The sequence below is a fragment of the Syngnathus acus genome, chromosome 10 (genome assembly GCF_901709675.1).
Source record: "Syngnathus acus chromosome 10, fSynAcu1.2, whole genome shotgun sequence".
In the NCBI taxonomy this organism is placed as follows: Eukaryota; Metazoa; Chordata; class Actinopteri; order Syngnathiformes; family Syngnathidae; genus Syngnathus; species Syngnathus acus.
Window position 1 is genome coordinate 23,607,097 of NC_051095.1, and position 21,384 is coordinate 23,628,480.

The 21,384-nt window shown below is 44.9% G+C and overlaps 1 protein-coding gene across 8 annotated transcripts in view; it reads left to right on the plus strand.

The window, feature by feature from the left end:
• Positions 1 to 21,384, plus strand: part of ebf1a (EBF transcription factor 1a) — a 59,970-nt gene that overhangs the window by 28,028 nt on the left and 10,558 nt on the right. For all 8 annotated transcript variants that reach the window (XM_037260951.1, XM_037260948.1, XM_037260947.1 and 5 more), the window contains exons 7-12: positions 2,125 to 2,206; positions 3,282 to 3,423; positions 5,741 to 5,871; positions 8,328 to 8,454; positions 16,751 to 16,839; positions 20,852 to 20,917. In XM_037260951.1, the coding sequence (XP_037116846.1) occupies positions 2,125 to 2,206; positions 3,282 to 3,423; positions 5,741 to 5,871; positions 8,328 to 8,454; positions 16,751 to 16,839; positions 20,852 to 20,917 (637 nt within the window). The remainder of the gene's footprint in view (positions 1 to 2,124; positions 2,207 to 3,281; positions 3,424 to 5,740; positions 5,872 to 8,327; positions 8,455 to 16,750; positions 16,840 to 20,851; positions 20,918 to 21,384) is intronic.

Consider the following 21,384-nt stretch of genomic DNA (forward strand, 5'->3'; position numbering starts at 1 on the left):
ACGTCGATCCGTGTACTGTAAACGTGCGCAGTCCCCCGACACCCGGCGGTAATGAGAAAGAGCAGCGAGGAATCAGCATGCTGCAGTTTTGTAATGTTTCCATGCCACTGATTCCAGACACCTTAAGTCATGTAAATAATGAATCAGATGATCCATGTATGGGACGCTCTGGCATATAAGTGTAACAACTTGGCCTTTTTTTTGCGCAGAGTATCCCAGGCGATATCTAGCACCGTCTCGTTTCTTTTCCCCACTGCTTAAAGTTGATATTTAACCTGCTGATTTAGTCACCTCTGACTGCAGTGACCTTAGCTTTCTTACTTTCACTTATGCATCATTCCGCAATCATAAACGCCTCCGAGGAGGAAAAGGAGGACACTTGGGGAAAGATCGGAGTCAATGAATTAAACAGGAGGTGCCGATAGGAAGGTAGAGGATGTGGTCCGCAGCTGTCTGCAAAGATGCCCTTTGACCCCCTGGTGGATAAGGAAGTTAGAAGACCATCAGCCTGTGGGCTTCAACAGCCACTGTAAAAAAGGAGAGAAAAAACTCCATCTCTCAGCTTTATGAATTATTGAGCTATTGGTCCACAGCTTCTAAAATATACAGGAGGGTGGTCTGTTTCTCCTTTCGGATTTCGCATACCCTCTACTTTGTCCTTTTTTACCATCGGTTTCTTCCTCTACTCCCCCCTTGCCGCCTCCATTCAAATCAAGTGTATCTTCTTTGCACCAACAAGATTGTAAATCAGAACACAAACAAAGCAGGAGGGGGAAGAAAAAGGCAGCACCAAAAGACACTTTGTTATTCAGATCATCTAAGGCTTTTTTTCTTCTTTGCTTAAGGAACAGCGTCAACCACTAACCAGCTGTCATGCATTTAAAAGTTGTCAGGGATAAATTCACAAGTTCTCGAATTACATCAGACGCATGTAATGCGCACAGCAGAAGGGCAGCTCTTGAAATGAGACGGAACTCTGCTCTGTCCATTTATCTTTGTCTTTTTCTTGCCCCCCCCCCGACCGTGTCCCACTTGACATGCTGCTATATGTGCACGTGACACGTTTGCCGGTGCATGATTATATATCCGAGGCAAGTTGGCTCCAGAACACGCTGCCCAGTGCAGAATCCCACCCGTAATAAATGAACAGAGGGGAGAAAATAAGACATAAGAAGGAAAAGCTGAGCAAAGGAGCGATTCTCTCTCTAGCTGGTGGAGATCTGTATTGTAAGCACTTTCGGCTGTCAGCACTTCTTTGAGCTACCTCAAAAGGAGGATGAGGAGGGGCGCGATCGGGAAATGTAGCCTTTCTTCTAAAAAAAAATCCCCTTTTTTGAGGGTTCCTGTTTATTTGCTCACAGTGTTATTTATATTAGTCGTTCATTCGATGTGTGTGATTTATTTGTCAGGGAGACAGACAAATGCAGCAGCATGAAGTGGAGAAGAGATTTACTGTAGTATCTGTTAAGGAAGAAGTTGTCAGGCTTCAAGCAATCGGGTGGAGGTGGGGGTGTGTATGTATAAATTGCCAGCCATCCTCTTTCTGCTTTTCAGGCCTCCGGTGTGCCCCCCCCCCATACACACACGCACACACCCTCCTTTACTACTCCGACCCAGCCTCCTCTCCCCTCCCTCCCTCATTAAGTATTGATGTGGGTAGCCATACTTGCCATCTCAGCCTATTAATAATGCATGGCAGGTGCTGTTGATGTGGTCTCTCACACTGAGATTGAGAGCGGCAGGAATGGCAACACTGAGCTGCATAGTAGCTACAGTACAACCTCCGTCACTGGGCTCTGCTGGGGAGGAGGGGGGGGGGGGGCTGCATCTGCCCATTTGAGTTTATGGCAAGCTGTGACAGCAGCCCCAAGATGGATATACAAGGTAGCATCTTACTCAATATCCCAGAGCAGTTTTTACATCCAAAACTGCCTTTTGTCATAAAGAACTGATGGATGAGACTGCGGCATGCAGTGCGTTAGCCCTGTCTGCCACTGCTGCTGCTTTATTTTGTTTTCTTCGCGTTTTATGTTTGCAGCACAGACACAGTAGTTTCACTGACAGACAGGTGCTCTTTTTCCGTCTTAACAACTAATTTCTCCCCCCCCCTCTCTCTGCACGTAGGTTCTTCCTCAAGTTCTTCCTCAAGTGTAACCAGAACTGTCTGAAGAATGCTGGCAACCCACGAGACATGCGCCGTTTTCAGGTGACATGTGCGACTATAATGTACAAATGGACTGCATGATAAAGCTGCAAAAAAACAACAAACTGATGAATAACCAGTTTTGAAATCAGAGACGGGTAAAATGTTTTGAATATTTTAAAAGGACGAATGGTAATAAAAATTGCTAGCAATGTCTCTATTTTTTTTTAAAGTGAAGACATTTGTAATTTTAGTAATGACACAAAGTCGATACAAAATGTGTCTTTGTGGGCCACATAACATGATGTGGCAGGCCATATCTGGCCCCTGGGCCTTGAGTTTGACACCGTGGGCTAAATGAATGTGATCGTGATGTGCTTGACTCCTTACCAGCTCTACAAAGAGTCTCTTTCAGCTTGTTGTTTTGATTTCCCGGCCGTTCCTCTAGACATGATTGTCAGCATCGGTAGTCACTCCTCTCCGTGCGCAGACAATAGTTCTTACAATTTGAAATCTCAAACCACTCAACAGTGTTTCAATACATTCACTACTTGGCTGAGTGCCAAATTTTTGTTGTTGACTAGGAACAACATGGACACACAAAAAAAGAACAAAAGAATGACAGAAGTTTTAACAGTTTACATCTACAGCGAATGGCCGAGAATTGACAATAAACAATGTGCATAAGCTTAACCATAAAATGATAAATGGGCTACATTAGAGGTGAAAACTTCAATTTTTAAGAAGAGGCATCTGTTTCATAGGCCTTCAAATTATCACCCAGATTTGTGTTAATTACCGCTGAGATATTGTATTGATCAGCATGTTTTTCTTCGTTAATGGTTAGAATTATGCAAAAATGTAATGACTGATCTACATGTAGTTTGAGGAGGCCTGGTGCACGTGCCAAGAAAATACATTTTGTTTCAGATTGAGATTTCATCCATTTAAGTTTACAAAGTACTTTTTATTCCCCTTTCGTTAGACTGTATAAACTTGAAGATGAGTTTACATATATCAAGGTGCACATTTGCATTAGGATTATTAAACTTTCAATGTTTTGTACTCTGACCAAGTCCCATGAACCTTTAGTCTCTTTGTCACTTCAATCGATTCCTTTTTACTTTCTGTTTTTCAGGTGGTGGTGTCCACTACGGTGAGCGTGGAGGGTCACGTGCTGGCAGTGTCAGACAACATGTTTGTGCACAATAACTCCAAACACGGGCGCAGAGCTCGAAGACTGGACCCGTCGGAAGGCACGCAGTCCTACCTGGAACACGGTACTAAAAGCAGCAACATAACATCAGACTTCTTTGTCTTCACCCTCCCCTCCCTGACACTCCTCATCCCCTCCTCACCGTCTGTCTCCGAACTCAATCCCTCCTCTGCCTCCCATCTTTCTTGTTCCTCGTGTTTCTCACTTTTTGTCTCTTGTAGTGTTTGGAAATTGTGCTGAGAGGAGAAAGTGGTAGCGAGTGAGTCTCTTGTATGTCCCATGCGTCTGGCTCCCCTCAGGTGTCTGCCTCTAGGCCTTCTACTCTGTCTCGCATAAGCACTATGTATCTTATGAGGACCGTTCTGCTTAAAGCCAACACTGGCTTTATTTCCTCGGAGACCCGCTTTTATCCCGCAGCCCTCCATCACTCCCTATCCCTCAGGTTTTTAAACACACCCATGCACATTGCACTCGCACTGTCAGACCAAAACCTTTAATACTTCATAATGACATGTGCACATGATTTAGGGAGCACGCACTGATTCCCAAATCTCTAATCCATTTATTTTCTCATTTCAATTTCCTAGAGATTGAATAAGAGAAACATATTTCTTTTTCTCTTTGAGGAAAGTCAACCTCGGGGATGATAATGACAGGAAAAAAAACAAACTAAACTAAGTAAGGATTTGTGTGATGGCCTGTGGTAGATTACATAAGGGTTGGACGCTATGGTTAAGCATTTTTAATGACTATTCTCCGGAGGTGCTGCGGACTACTCGGCCTGCTCTCATAGCCGATTAGGAAAGTTCACAAAGACAAGACATACTGGAGTCATCATGAAGGCTTGGCTCTTACAAAGAAAGAATAGTACGACACACCACACTAACAGATGTGCTCCGTGTCAGGGAGATTTGTTTGGGAATTTCCTCCCTGTGATTTTCTATTCTCCTGATGATGGGGGTTGGAAGGCGGAACAACAGGAGCGAAGGAGAGAAGAGAGAGGGCCTGACAGGAGAGGGGGAGCAGCCGTGACATGAGGAGAGAGCAAGAGTGCTTGATGGTACAAAGAAAAGATGAAATGCTAAGCAAGGAGACACCGTGCTTTCTTTTTGTTATTTTGCCTTCACTTTTCATCCGCCGCCGTGTTGAGTGTATGTGTGGCATACACAACTTTGGGGTGGGGGGGTGCTCATTTCAGAAGATAATAGATAACAGTGCATAGAGTTGAACAGATGGCACAGAGGAACACCCCAAAGTATAATCCTATCACGTGGATTCACGTTCCACCATCTGGTTAATCCAAACACACACACACACATCCGCACACGCATGGAGCGCACATAATATCAACGGCTGTGAAAAGGAGGCATCTTAGGCCGTGATTACAGCCAGATTGCCGCTTGCCGAATGTTGATCTCTGCAGGCGTATAGGCAGGCTAAATATCATTCCGGCTTGTTGGGGAGGATCAACAGAACACAGAGTTAGGCCAAGAGCAAAGGCTAGGCTGCCGGCGGGAAAAAAAAACGTCAGCCTACTCTAAAGTGGATTATGCCGCTTTGCAGAATTACAGCATGTCTAACAAGCAAAAAAAGAGCTTTAGCTTGTATAAACATACATTTTCCCCATGTTGTTCTTTTCTTCAATCACATCCTGCAATCTCTAAATCCATAATACCAGAAGAACAGTGGTGCACTCGTTATTGAAAATATGGTTTGTTGTTGTTATTCCGTGCAGTTTGCGAGGTAAGCCCTAAAGACCTCACAAAAGGCATTCCCCAAAGACCCAAACCCGAGTGACCGCAGGCGACCGTGCGCTGACCAACTGAGAGCTGAGACAAGTGCGTGCAAGAAGCAGATAGCTGAGCAAGTGCTAAGTGTTTGCTTAATGAGGGCGACGTATTCTGAGGGCAGCGCTACTGTTGGGTCGCCCCCGCTCCCCGGTCGCGTGGCCTTTGATCAGACACTCAGCACAGCTGACATTTACACGCCTTCGCGCTTTGCTACGTGTCATAAAACAAGCACACCGCTGCTGCCCTCACACACGGGGCAGGGGTGATGTTTAATAACGGGGTGCGTATAATCACTCTGATTAGTATTCCTCGCTTGCTCTCAGCCCTTGGGATAGATGGGCCGAGCAGGTAGTGTGTGAACGTGTGTGTGTGTGTGTGTGTGTGTGTGTGTGTGTGTGTGTGTGTGTGTGTGTGTGTGTGTGTGTGTGTGTGTGTGTGTGTGTGTGTGTGTGTGTGTGTGTGTGTGTGTGTGAAGATGGGGACTGTTACATGTGTCATATCCATAAAGGTCTTTGCCGCCATGCCAACAGCAGAGACCTTTATGGGCTTGTCATTAGGTTACTTAACGTCTCATCTTTTGTGTCTTTGCAGCAACCCCCAGCATCAAAGCCATTAGCCCCAGTGAAGGCTGGACCACAGGGGGCGCTACAGTTATCATCATCGGCGACAACTTTTTTGACGGCCTGCAGGTCATTTTTGGCACCATGTTGGTTTGGAGCGAGGTTAGTCACCATTTTGTCACATGAGAGCTGACACAGCACTTTTCACAAGGGAAGAAAAACATGTAGTAAATTGTATTTCGTTAATCAAAACAGCAGCCCACAAACATTTAGTTTCTCAAATTCATTTCAAACCACAAATTGTTGGCAATTAGTATGAAAGATAAATACACTTACGTTATCTATAAAGAAGGAAATCATGGATTTTAACTCAATATCATGTTTATCGATATAACCGATTGTTTGCGCTTTAGGAACACCCTTATTTGCTTTGGGGTCCATTCATCCTGACTTGATGGAAACAAGTTCCAGTACATTCTCTTGAAAGATTTCAAACCACACCACACAATAAAACGTCAATATAGTTTGTCAGCAAGATGACACACAAATCAAACAAATCACTGTTTTGTCAAATTCCTGATTGACAAATGATTAGATGTCGAAGACATACTGACTATTAGAATGCATCCAAAGCGCAACCCTATTTGTGTCACAGTGGGGTGAATTAAACCTAATCACCAGCTTGAGATTTACTGCAATGCAATACAAATCTTCTGTCGCGTATTCTTAACCAATGAGTGTCAAAACAAGTCACTGTTTTTCAGCTAAGCGACATGCACCCACAGAGCTACATATAACTGTCACTCTTGAATTTAGTTTACGTGATGATCCATCTCTTCCACCATTAAAATAATTATAAAAATAAATAGTAAGGTAAGTCAACACATGAAAGCTGAAAAGTTTAGTTTAGTGAAATGTCTCACCCTAGTTATTCTGTTTTCTCAAGGCCATAATGCATAAAAATGTGCTTTATTTACTTATCTATTTTTAAAAATACCAGTTTTTGTGTGAATTTGGCCCAAGGCTCATTGTCAAAACACATCCCAATACACACAAATGTTGCAACCTTGAGTATGAAGCAAGCAGCATAATACACAAGCCCATGCGTGACTGCAACAAAACAAAGCAACCATGCCCCATTTTTTTTAAGAAAAGGTTGTGTTTGTGTGAAAAGCTAAACTAGGAATAATTAGATGTGATAAGTGTTTAAATAAAAAAAAAATATGGGAATAACTGCCCAAAATCTAATTATTCACGTGAAAGTGAGCAGCTTCCTTGCCTTTTGTCTTCCTTGATATCACATCTTATTTTTGTCAAATACCTGAATGTGCGGCTCCCAGTCTATCTTTTGTTAAATTTGTATCTAAGGAGCATACACGCCGTAGCGTATGAATCACTTTGCAAGGAGCATCTGCCACATAACAAAAATGTAAATGCAGTCTATGTGAGAAATTGAAGGTCAGCGAGCAGCGCAGCCAAACAGCTTTCTCTTTAGTAAAAGAATTATTCTATAAAAAGCTCCTATATTATCACGCAGGAACGTGAGTGGGGGTCAGACAATGGCAGAATGAAAGCCTAGTTAAGTGAGCAATAAAAGATGGTTTGAACAACACACGTGCACATACACATGCATTGCACGCTGGCAGGAGCACTGATAGCTTTTGAGCGCCGCTAGCTTTGAGTGCTAGTTCGACACAGGATGCGGAAAATGAGCACTCAGCGAGGTCTCATCTGTGTTTTGTCTTGTTGCCGCTTTCCTCCTTCAAAGAGCCTTCAGCGCGCACGCACGCACGGCGAGTGGGCCCATCAGCCACACTAAGTGAGCCTCTTAAAGACACCGTGGCGCTTTAATGTAAGCTAACGGCAGCTAGACAGCCAACGCTGACAGACACAGAGACAAGGGGGCAGCAAGGATGAGCTTATCATACGTTTACTTATGCGGCATAATAGATGTTTGCAGTGAGAGGGTTTTTTTCTTTCTCACATACACATAACCACCTTTGAAGTCCTCTGTAAAGATCCGTGTCAACAACCATAACCATCTTTAGCATGACATCGCCTTGGGCTTTATCGATTCACCTCAGGCCTTAAGAGCAAACTGATTTGGAGGTGATGTGTCCAACTAAAAACAATAATATAATAAAGAAAAACCTTCATCAAAAGGATTTCTTTTTGTATGAAACACTCTATTATCTTTGTCTCATTATGTCTTACATGAGCACTCAGTTGTTTTGCGTCATTTTTCTTGCTATGTAAAGACAAAAGAGAATAAACAGAAGGCTTTTCAGCTCGAATTATTAATTTCACTCTGTCCACACCATGAAGCGTTAATGTGCCAAATAAATAAATAAATAAATAAATAAATAAATACATAAATAAATAAATAAATAAAGAGAGCATTTTGTTTGCTTCAATTTCTTGTTTATTTTAATATCTAAAAGGGGAGAAAAGCTCAGTTCTGTGACTCATACTTCTCATTTGACAACGTTGGCGTCATTCAATCTTTGCCTCGTGATACTATCGTTACCACTCGGAAAATAATGCAATATTGAATTGCCAGTTACCATTGCCAGTGAATTCATCCTAATGAGATTTCTGCCTATTCTGCCTCCCAATAGCTGATTACCCCACATGCCATCCGAGTGCAGACTCCACCCAGACACATCCCGGGGGTGGTAGAGGTCACGCTGTCCTACAAATCCAAGCAATTCTGCAAAGGCACACCTGGACGCTTCATCTACACAGGTATAACCTCTGCACCGATGCGCACCAATTCTTTCATTTTCATGTGTAATTATAATGGATGTGCTGGATCACAGTATCATACAACTTTGCTCCTTCATAGGAGTTCAGACAAAAACGTAGTTGATGAAGGTATTGCGGTAATTCATTAATTAATTGATTATAAAAAATATATGCCTTAGCATGGCTAAGAATAATGCAGTAGGACAACTGACACAGGGAAGGAATGTGTTTACTGTCTTTTATGAAGCAAGCAAAGGTCAGGGGGAGGTTTAACCTTTTGATTAGTGGGATTATTGAGATTTAACCCTGTCGAAGGCAGGATCCAGCGGGAGAGCGATCCATACAGAAGGTGTGATTTCTGACGATGTGAATAGCAGGCGTGTTACATCGAAACGTATCGGTGTAGATTTATAGCCACGCAGTGAAAAGAGCAGCAAGGAGAGTGAATGTGAAGCAGTGATTAACCGACGCGTGGACACAGGTCTCTGGGGAGAATGTGAATCACATAAATCTGTCCGTAATCTGAACTACTGATGGATTTAGCATCTAAGCCCCTGCTGGAAGTGCCAACATTTAACAAAATCACATTTGTGTGAGCGCGCTGGATGCGTCCCTGGCATACGTTTGGTATGTCTTTTAAATACCATACGTTGACAGAATCCATGTCCGTGTTTGCATACTTGTGGCAAAGGCGGCAATTGGCCTCCTGAGCTAGCATGTATGTGTGAAGGGAATCTAGGCACACACCAGCACATTGACACTAACTGCATTACTAAGACAGAGGGCAGATGGGTGGGCAGACTTTGCCATGCCAGAGCTGTCCAACAGACCTCAACTCTGCCAAGCCTATAAATGTGCGTAGGGTTTGTGTGTGTGTGTGTGTGTGTGTGTGTGTGTGTGTGTGTGTGTGTGTGTGTGTGTGTGTGTGTGTGTGTGTGCGTGTGTGTGCCTTTTAATGTGCCAGACATGTGGAAAGCGTATGCATAAACACCCCATCTTTTCACCAGCCCTCCACTCTTTCACCTTGTCACATTCTCTTACTCAAAATTTGCCCCTGTGAATGAATTCATCGCCTTTCTGCCTCTTAGCTTCTATAGAGACGTATTGAAGAATCTCAACAGGTGAGATTTAGCAGAGGTCATCCACTGGGACACACACACACACGCACGCACACACACACACACACACACACACACACACACACACACACACACACACACACACACACATACACGCGTGCACGCGCACACTATGATGCTATTTGCCAAGCACTGGCAGCTTCACACTAATACAGTCAACTGTGTCAAGGCAGAGGGATCCCACTCTGCTCTTTGCCCTCTTCACAGTCTGCACTCTCAGAGGCCACTTGTATCCGCCTACCCAGCTTTATGAGAATGATGGGCTAACCATTTGGAGGAACAAAGCAATTGTCGAGAGTAGAGAGAGGTGGATGCGAACAGGAGGACGTTGGAGAGAGATGGTGGATTACCATGGGCCATGTTGCCCTCCTGGGTCTGTTTGGCACCAGTTTGCACCCAGTTGCCAGTGGGTACTAATCATGGAGGATTGGCAGCACGGCGTGGCAGCTGGCAACACGCGCATACACACACACAAACACGCCGTCACCACAGTTCCCCGCTCGCAGACACACATACGCTTGCGTATTGCACGCACGCGCACCCGCACACACACCCCGAATTACATTGGGGACAGCTGGCATTGCTAATCAACTTCTGCTGAGGATAGGAAAGCGAGCAGCACACAGACCTAATTAAGTCAACACTACCCAATACTGCTGCTACTGCTACTTTGCAAAACTGCACACACACACACACACATACACGTATACACAGAGACTCCACCATCCATAGGCTTGTCCTGCTCATGGTCCTCATTGATGCACAAACACAAACATTCGGCACAGTCGTAGCCCAGGACGGACGAGACAAGGAGGGGACTTTTGCTGGAGAATAGATTGGTAGAGAAGCCATTACTGTAATGTGTTCTCCGCTGTCTCTGAGGACTCCTCTGCCATTAGACTTCAGAAAGCTCCAATTAGACTCATCAAAGGCAATTAAGCTCTTCACTGATAAGAATAAAAGAATGTTTTTCATGCTCTGCTCTTCCTCTGTCTTTTTATCCCCTTATCCCTCCTCTGGCCTCTGCCTTACCCACCTCTGGGGCTTCGATCCCCCCTAATCTCTCTTCCGCTCTTATTATCAGGTCATTGCCCCCCACCCCCCACCCCACCCCAGTCGCTACCCCCCCTCCCTACTCTCCACCCTGTATAAATGCATTACATGTTTGGCTGTGTATCACCTGTAACCAGATTGCTGTCTTTATAACATTCATCAGCGAAGCGCTCTCTTTTCTTTTCTCCATGCAATATAAGGCGGTAATAATAATAATAATGTCAGCGTTGTCCACGTTTTTGTGTGTGGCACAGAGGTGCTGGCCACAGATTGAGGAAATTGATGAATCGCCCATGTCGTTCAAAAGGCAATCCCTCCCTCCTCAGTATGCAGCCTTGTCTGCTTAGTGCTTCCACTCCAGTCTGTGCTGATATTAAAAGGTCCTGCTTGCTCACATTAAGGCAACCGCCGCGTGCAGTAGGAGGCATCTGCGCACACGCAGGGACAAACATTAGGGGTAGTCTCTCACCGCTGGCTGGATATTAGGTGTAGGAGACATTATTCAGGAGCGGGCAGAGTAAAGAAGAAAAGACAAAAGTCAAGAACTGAATTTAAACCAGATGAGATGACGACTGACATCTCTGTTCATCTTTGCGCTGGCTTCCAAATTAGTTTTTTGAGCAGCAAACTTGTTTGCTTATTTGACAAAATACGGACAGTGCAGAGAAAGAAAAGGTGAGCTTTCAAAAAAACCTCCTTGTATGCACATATTTTATTAGCTTTTGATTGACATTTTAAATCATCATGGCAGATCAATACTTGACATGCTGCATGTAAAAAACACCTGTGCAATCCAATGCAATTGAAAATAGTGCCTTGGAATAACAAAATTTCTTTGCGACGAGAAAAACTGTTAGCAACTGTTTGCAACCTTTTAGGAACCCAGACAAAATTCCAACATTCGCTATGTGTGCAAACCCTTGTGGCTCAAATGGGAAAAACAGAACTGAAAGTGGCTCTACTGTCAGTATCAAGGAAGATTTTATAAGCCGTCGGTCGTCTAATTCCATGCATATTTGACCTCTCCAAAATACAAGACAGAGCCCTCACTTTGATTGAGTTCAGTTCTCCACCACTGCAAACTACAGCTGCACTATTAAACAGAGTGTTAAGTTATTACTTCGCCGTCAATGTCAATCAAAAGTGAGCATTATTATCTTTGTTGTGGCAGAATTTTTGATACAGCTTTTGTATTGGATCTCATTAAATAGTGCAGGTGCCAATGCAGGCATCCATCAATAATGCCTGTGCAAAAGGGAACATAATGAGAGTGGAAATCCTCCGCCTGCCTTTCTCCCCAAACCGAGACTCCCAGATATACTCCTCATTCATATGCACATGCGATACAAGAGGCGCATACGCGCGCGCACATCCCCGACACTCAAGTGCAGCATGCAGTCATCTGGCAATAAAAGTGGGGTGCGAGCATGAGGAGATCAATTACTTGTCTTGCTCCTATTTGTGAATGCTGTCTTTTATTGAGCTTGGGTGGAGGCCTGCTGTTGATTAAAACGGCTGGCCTCCAGCTGGAGACGGAGGGCCAGCTGAGATGGCGGCGCACGTTCACATTCACGCCATCTTAACTGCAAGGAAATTCACACCTCTATTTGAGATTGAGATTAATTTTCTGCACCATGTGGCTTGTCTTCCCTCTTTAGCATGCTCAGTTCTTATTACACTAGCATCTGCTCCATGATGATGATGTAAATGAATTTGGAATGTAGGTTCCCGCTGAAATGAGCAGCACACACCGAGGGAAATGATTCCCTGTGTTTTGTTGTATCTTAATTCGAGCGCGCACTTTTCATCCATACTTGCAGAATTTGCATTCTCCCACTGAAGATCCACGTTGTCAGGTGTTGTTAACTGATGACATGCGCTGCTTTTTTTTTTGCAACAGATAATTAGAGCTTAGGTTGTAGTAGCTTCCACACCTCAATTGATTTGTAGAATCTTTTAGCGCTCCTCCACCCCCATCTCCTCCCAGTCCCCCCCCCCCTTTGCTTTAAGAGCAAAAACCTCCACTCATCTCTTTTCTCTGTATGAATTTCCAGCCATGCATTAGTCTCCTTGACATTTTCAAGCAATGCTTTATTTAGCTTGTCGGATTCTCCAAATAAACGCAATCTCTGGGTTTATGGAAAAATGGATAAAAATTAGATTGTAGGCTATTGATCTGGATGGCGAGTAGAGGGTGGGAGGTGTGTGCGTCGTGGCGGCTGAGGGGGGCAGCTCTCATCTGTGTGTAGGGGGGGAGAAATGAAGCCGTAATTCAGGGCTATTGAACCCCCTGCCACTGGCGGCATCGATCGCCAAGCAGCGCTTATGAGATCACACCTGAGCACTGGAGACTGTAGAAGGTGGGGGGGCGCAAAAGGGCGGGGGGATACGAATGAGTTGAGAGGGAGAAAGACAGAGACACGCAGGGTTGTGATATGATCAGCTGTTTGAGGGCCCGAGAAGGCGCTAAAAGCCAGCCTCAGAGCCAATTAGCTAGCCCCGCAAGTCCACGCTCACCCGGCCGGCTGCATGAGTTGTGGCGCAGGACCGGTGGACAGCGTACTTGCCTTCCCACTTCTCCAGCTTTTGCTCCTCCACTCTGGGTAACAATCAAGAAAATGTGACCTCTCAATTATAGTCCCCCAGCCCTCGAACACCCTGCTTCCTCCCTTTTGTCCTCTCCGCCAGCGCATACCTCCATCTCTCCATCCCACCTCTGTCTTCCTCCCCTCTTCCTCATACCCCCGCTCACCCCTTCCGTCCCTCTCCCCCTGCGGCTCTGTGGGTTATTATAGTGAAATATGAAGCGGTGTAGATTCTAAGCTTCATGAAATTTCCATGAGCATTGATCTGATCTGATGTGGGTGATTGCTAGGTGAATCCCTCCAGTCCAGGGCTGTTGCTCATCTATTCATTTATTTATGGCATTTATGTTTTACTGGCTTTGATTTGCTCTTCTAGAGAGCGACAGCTAAAGATTATAAATATACCTGTACAGGAGAGTGTGCCGTGAATTCCGGACTGCACCTGCTCGCTTACGCTATCCACTTGTAGTCTTCCAGCGTTAATTCCCAATGTGAAATGGGGGATATCGAGAAAAAGATGTATGAGTGAAAAATCCCCAAAGAGCCAGCGCCAGGTAGAGCGTGCTGCACCAGGTTGCCCTGCACATGTACCCCTCTTCTGTTTTATGGTCCTTGCAAACAAGCAGAGAATATGACTTCCTCTCTCATTTACCAAGATTGCCTCTTTATTTATGGGGTCTATCTCTGTATATTTTGCATTTTTTTGAGTTTCTTAGTGTTCATTTGAGACTCATCTGCCACATTGTGAAGAACTGATTAAAAAAAGTCAGCAATAACAATAAATGCGTCTCAGATGAAAATTTTGTGAGAGCCATTACCCGATGCCACTTAGCCTAATTGAACGCAAATCCTGCCTTTTAAGATTATAGAGGGGGGGGGTCTCAAACTCAACCTATATTGATGGGGTTTGGGTGTGTCTGGGCTGCATCAAGTATTCTGCAAAAATGTGTTCAAAAAAGCACAAGCAACCTTTATTAATAATAGTCCACTGGTACTTTGCGTACTCCTTAGCATGTCTAGTTGAATCATGACATCAGATGTCTTGAGCACTGTAACTTTCTCTGTGCATTCAAGACATGTCAGGTTGCTCCGAAATTGGCTGTTCTTGTCCCCAACCTTCTTTTCACAGCAGGTTTTGATAAAGACGTGACAGGGACTCGGCGACAGGATGTCTTTTCCTTCCACTTGATGTCAGTTCAGAATTACGTTTTGCCGAAAGCTGTCATGAGCTTGACCTATGGTAGCCCATAAGTGAAGAAACGCTCAGGGCAACAACGCCACAAAAAAAACACACACACACACACGTCACTAACTGTCATCCTGCGGGCCGCAACTGGCTCTGGGGCTGCAGGTTCGAGACCCGCTGACATAGAGAGTCACTGAATGGGGAATGTCAAATATTTGATCTCAGACACAATTCTCACTAGGTTCATTAGTATGTGATCATGTGATGAAGCTTATCAGTGAAGAAGTAAAATGTGGTATTTGCCCAAGATCTTTAGAACAAATGCGCCTTGAAAACTAGTTCAACATGTTTGAGACGACCTATTTCTGACATGTGGGAAAAACATACTGTACGTTACATGAAGTAAGCAGAGTTGCAATTCAAAGTGTGTTCCGAGATTATTTCAAAAGTATGTCAGGCATAGATGATGCAACGTTGAGGCAGGAGATGACCGCCTGTTTGCTAAAATTCAAGTTAACATTATGAGGCACAGGAGACAGAAGTCAAGGATGGGTAACGTCGTCTTCGAGCAGAATCACAACATTTTTATCAAAGGTTTTACAGATTTTACATAAACTTCTATATATACTGTAGCCCATCCTATAATTAGAAATTTTCTGATCTCCCCTTTCAAGTCATAAGTTAAGAAAAAGTTCTGTTCACTTCTGTTCCCTCAAACATTGCCTGTACAGATGGCAGTGTTTTCTTTGGGGGGGGGGGGCAGTTTGACTTGGAAATGGTTCAATTCAATTTTACTTTTTTCTTATGAGAAAGTTTTGAAATCAAACTGGAGCTCAAGTGTCCCAGAACGGATTGTGTTTGACCTCCGCGGTTCCACTGCAGTTACTTTCTCCCCCCCCCCCGCCCACCCCACCCACTCCAATATAATTCCATAGCCTGTTACCTCTCCTCGCTTTCATTTGGGTGTGTCAGGCAAAAGAATTTCCATTGGGAGATTGAAATGTCTCGTCTAAATTCGTATGTGCCATCAAAACAGAGCATGCAGCAACCCTGCACGTTTCTTTGTTTTCGGCTTCTCTGTTTGAGTGAGCCGTTCGGGGAGGAGCCACGAGCGGTCCAGCAGGACAGCTTGTACTCATAGCCTCTGGGGGCCTCTTTTCTAGTCAGCCTGGCTGCTCAGATGTGAGGCGAGCAGGGCATCGGGCCCCAGGAAACGTCCAAGCTGTGACCCACAGGGGAGACAGACGGACGGACGGCACAAACACATAAGGGCAATCCCTCACATATGTATTTTTTACGCCAACACACCACCCATTTGGCTCTGACAACAGGAATTTCAAACTCAAGTCATCTTTTTATGTCCACGCTTGCGTCAGCTCACTGGACTCAACATCAACCATTAAACTTCATTTGGTGTTCTAGAATGCCAATAAAAAAGCTGTTTGACATTTTCATCAAGAACTACTATGTTGTATATGGTTTTAAGTTTATTTAAAACTGTGAATTTAAAAGTCATTAGTATTTTGTTGAAAACAATGCTATTGCTTTAGGGCAGCTTTGGAATAAACATTACATGAGGCAGGGGGCTTGTTGGTAGTGGGGGGGGAGAGAAAGGGGTGCAAGAGAGTACGTTAGGAATTAATTATATGGGGCGAGCATTTATCCAACAATCCTCCTCTGAAGTGTTTGTACTGTAAGCCTCAGATCTTCATTGTATTTATTCAAATGTTTAAATATTCATGGTAAATCTTCTCATATTCAATTACAGTAGCACGACCACAGCATACAGAGCGAGTGCTTTTTCCCTGCTGTCTGGATGATCTGACTCTCTCTGTGTACACAGTGTGAGTGTGTGTGTGTGTGTGTGTGTGTGTGTGTGTGTGTGTGTGTGTGTGTGTGTGTGTGTGTTTAGTTTGTTCCCCGGAGCGATCAAGCCTTTGTTATATTGGAACCCGGCTCTGTAATTGCTTATATTAGTCGCTGATCAACACAGGACCACAGGACACACATGCCCAAACACACGCATACACACACACATTTACACACATGCATGCTCAGAAATACCCTCAATCGTGGCATTTTAAGTGCCAAAGCGGGTGACAGAGAGAGATTCATTACGTCACAAGCAAACAAAGGCACAGGTCGGACTAATGAAACACCCACTTTTTGTGCTAAATGTTGCAATATTCATACGCGCTTGTGGTTAATTCAGTCGTTTCAACAGCAGAAGTGAATGGCTCATTCATCTCCTTCATATCATCCCACACACGTGTTTTCATTACTAAGAATCAAGCATTTGAATTTCCCATCTGTCTGTTCTTGTTTGTGCTCAGCACTGAACGAGCCGACTATAGACTACGGCTTCCAGAGGTTACAGAAGGTCATCCCCAGACACCCTGGAGACCAGGAGAGATTACCCAAGGTACCATGCATCCACGACTCCTCTCATTTGTCGGTGACCATGTCGCTCTGCCACACGCAATTATTGCATAGCAATTTGTCTTGGTAACACTGATACCGAGATGTATTTACGTCTTCTACAGTTTCATATGGCGTATGGATATACATGCCACAAGGGCAGCATGACCTCACATACAGACAAATGACTGTATTCCCTGGACACTGAGACACTTTGCAGTGGGAACATTAACATTTTATTACACGTTCATGGTCATTTTCTGCAGTTTATTTTGCACCGAAAACGCACAAGCAGCTCTATTCATGCTGGCGCTGTGCGTAAGGTCGTTTAGATTGGCAAAGGGGGAGTGATGGTGGGAGGAAAAGAGGGGGAAATGAGAGCGACAAACAGAGAGAGAGAGAGAGAGAGAGAGAGAGAGAGAGAGAGAGAGAGAGAGAGAGAGAGAGAGAGAGAGAGCGAGAGAGAGAGAGAGAGAGAGAGGCAGAAGGAGGTTAGGTGATCCATCATAGCTGTCCAGTCTACCTCCTGCTGGGTCAGTGGATCGAAGTCAACCCCGGGTGGACTTTATTACTTCCAACACACACGCTTTCACAGAGCAGCATGCACATGCACGCGCCTGGGCGCGCGCACACACACACACACACTGCAAACGTCACCGTGAGGTGGAGATGGAGAGCCCAGGTAGATGTAGAGGGGAGATAAAGAAATCACTTGTCCGTGGTTGTGTGTCATGTCTGTTGGATACGGGACTTGTCCTGGTGATGTCTTTAACCCCCCTACATCTCTCTTCTTTCGCCCTCCTGTTCCTCCCTCCTTCCCTCGCTCCATGGTGTCTCCTCCTCCTCTAAATGAACAGCAGTAGCTGGCAGGCCCAGTTGTTCATTTCAGCTCTATTGATTTGTGCCTTTATTAGGTAATAACAGTTTGTTGACCACACTCCTCTCAACGGTTGGCCTCAATCATTAGAGGGGCACACGCTGGCAACTTTTTTGCGCCCATTCAGTGCAAGCCAAGCCTTTTCTCTGCCTGTTTTTCCAGCCGAATCTTGAATTAGGAACAAAGTTTTCCCCCAGGCACCTTTAGTGAGGAGATTCTTAATGAACCCTGGAAATGCCTGCTTTGTCTCCATATGTCGTGATGTCGTCCAGCTGCACCGTGCTGTCGCTAATAGTCCGCTAGTTTGAAAGCAGGGAGCGCTGGATCGCAGGAGCAGCGCGCGGACGGCGCTTAGCAGCTCAGGTTGTGGTGCAGGGGAGGGGATCTGGGGCCGGCTAATGAGTGACCGTCCTGCCAGACGAGGCCAGGCTCTGCTCTGGATCAGGTTCCCCTTCCTGTTGACGTCTCGACGGGCCTGACTTTACGGGAAGAGACCCTGCGCCCAGGAAATGGTCTCTCCTTACAGCGGCGGGGCAAGGCAGGCAGCACGGCGCTAACCACATTTATCTGTTTATCAGAATGACTCTGGAGCGCTGCCTAATCGCGTTTAGCTTCTGGACAGATCCCTTTGCTAACGAGAGACCGATAAGTAGACCGGCCACTGGACCATGAAAGAGTGATTAATAGAGAAAATGGGAAAGAGAGCGAAGAAGAGGAGACATGAAATAGATGAGTGAGGAGAGGATGGTTGCTGTATGCGTGGCCAGCTTGTCAACAGCCATTTGCTGACACACAGCATGGAAAAAAAAAAAAAACACAAATTATTTTTATTTGACAGACATTCAACATGATAACGCCTTGATTAAGGATTACCTCTAACCTAGCCAGATGGGCAAATTCATGCTACACAAAAATCACTAAAGATACATACAGAAATCTTTCCTGTGGCGATTTAAAAACACGGTTTAAAGTGAAGACTGACATAAAAAATGTTGGAAATTTAAAAAGAAAAACAACGACATCAACATTGATTTTACATGAATCCCGATGACTGACTGGAGACTTGTCCACAGTCAGCTGGGATAGGCTCCAGCTCCCTGCGACCCCGAACAGGATAAGTGGTTTAGAAAAGTGTTTTATCAATAAATGAACTTCTCACAAAGGAAAAACAGAAATAAACATATGGTAGTTTAAGGCTGCCAATATTAAAGCAGCTATTTTCCCTTCCAAAATGTATGTTTGGCGTTTACACTCATTGTGCATTACTCGTCACTATACCTCCAATTGAAAATGACACAAAACAGATCCAGACAATGATGATAACCGAAAAAAAACTTACCATCTACAGTCCAGACATGAATTTGATCCCAAATCTGTGGGTGCTGCTCACAGCTGATGCCTTTACAATCAAAGACAGATGTTTGAACCTTATGGTTGGAGTGCTGAAAACTGTACACCTTATCCAGCCATCTATATTGCTTGTCCTCATTAGGATCCCCGGACTGGCTCTTTGTGGGGTGCGTATAGACAAATAACCATTCACTCTCGCAACAACTCAACAACAATTTCTAGTCTTCAAGTCCCTTAACATGCGCGTTTCGGTAATGTGGTGGGAAGATGGAGTGCATGCTTTTGTTTGGCTTCAATGTTTCCCCCAAAATATGGGGAGAAAAGATGAAGGCCCCTGAGAGCCCTTTTTATGGAGTGCGGCATCTCCCACGTCTTCCACGAACACCGTCCTTCTCCAGCTGGGGATCTGTTTGTGCCATAATGCTTCTCTCTTCCCTCATTTCCCCTCCTACCTCCTCTCCTCCTCCCTCCCCCCATCCATCCATTTACCTATCCAGCAATCCCTAGGAGGCATCTGGCATGGAGGAAAAGTAGCGAGAAGCAGGCGTGGAACGACGCATACATACTAAAGAACCACTTACCTCACTCGGGCCTCTACATTTCTCAATCACACGGAGCGGGCCTCCTCTTTGGTCCCCCTCTTTTGCCGTCTCTCCAAACCTCCCACCCCACTGCCGCCGCCTTGCCTCCCCCCCTCCCCCAGATAGTGCTAGTAATGGGAGGTTAACACAGAGGCAGCGCTCCCATTATTGAGTGAATTTAGCACCTCGGACAGCGCTCTACAATCTTTATTGCTTTGCTGACCCTCCCGTCATGTCCTGGGCGTATTCGACAGCCTCCACATGTGTGTGGCTGCGTGTGTGTGTGTGGGTGTGAGTCTGTGCGTATGTGTGATATGAGGTCTGATTGAAAGGCGGTGTGTCACGGAACAGAGAGCACACATGCTCCGGGGCTTGTTCACAGCGAGGGATACACTGAGGAGGGTATAACGCACAGCGTGTGTGTGTGGGGTGGGGGAGAAAGAAACGAGGGAGCATAGAAGGGAAGGGGGCTGCAATTTTCTGGTTGTCGCGCCTCCAGCATATATCCTGGCCCCGGCACATTAACTTTTAAAAAGGGTTTCGTAGGGCTGAAGGTGTCTACATCACACACATACACGCACATATAAGGACTGCCTTGAGACACACATAGACTAAACGAGTGAAAAGAACGAAGAGGGTAAAAGGAGGGTAAGTGATGGAAAACGAGCACAAAGACTATATGCAAGGAAAAATATTTGATATGGGAAATTCCACTCCATTCCACAGCGCAACTACATTTATCTCGCTAAGTGGGTGCCTGACTATTTGTGTGGAAGATGCTCAAGGTCAATAAGGGTCAGAAGACAGGTGCGCCCCAGCTAAAAGGGGACTTGTATCCCTGTCAGCCTGATGATATGTTGTGTGACGCTATATTGATATGTGACCAAGAGCAGGGGATACATGATCCAGCAGGAAGGAGGCCGAAGATGCAAAAGATGCTTGACTGATAAAGAGATACAGGCTCATGTTTTATTCACGGCTAACGGTATCTTCCCTGTGCGCTCCCAAACTGCCCAGCCAGTAACAAAGTGCACGGACAGAGCCATTTCTCTTCCTCTAGCCCGCTCTCACCGCCCTCTTCCTGTCGTACAGCCTCTGTTCTGCATTCACAGCATAATGCTACTAGTGAAATGTAATGAAAGTGACTGAACTCCTCCAGCTGCCACACTCATGATCAATCTCCCTCCTCTTTTCGCTCCTGATTGTAGGAGGTAATCTTAAAGCGAGCGGCAGACCTGGTGGAAGCCTTGTACGGGATGCCTCACAACAACCAGGTAGCCCACAAAAACTTTAGCATCATTTTCCTTTTCGGACGTCTCTTCTTTGTGAGATTATTCGGACCTCTAAAGTAGAACCAAACCAAACTTTCTGTTAGAAATATAAATCATAATGTAGCCTCCGCAAAACCAACATCGTGAAAAAGTAGTTTCTATGAAACATTTTAGTATTGTTATCTGTCATGACCAGTCATAGAAAAAAAACACAATAAAGAAGCTATAATGCAAAGGTGAGTCCTTCCAGATTCACCTTACCTGTCTTGTTTTTCAACATTTTTACAACTGTAAAAATTAAGTCAAGCCAGACTAAATACCACATCTAAAATATAAAACAATATATTAATATGCATACAATACAAAACAATAAATCACTATGTTCATTTTGCTCACAGAGGGTTGGGTCTTTTACTGTCTGTCTTTTGTCCCCCCACCCAAAAAAAAAATCCAAAGAAAATGCTAAATAA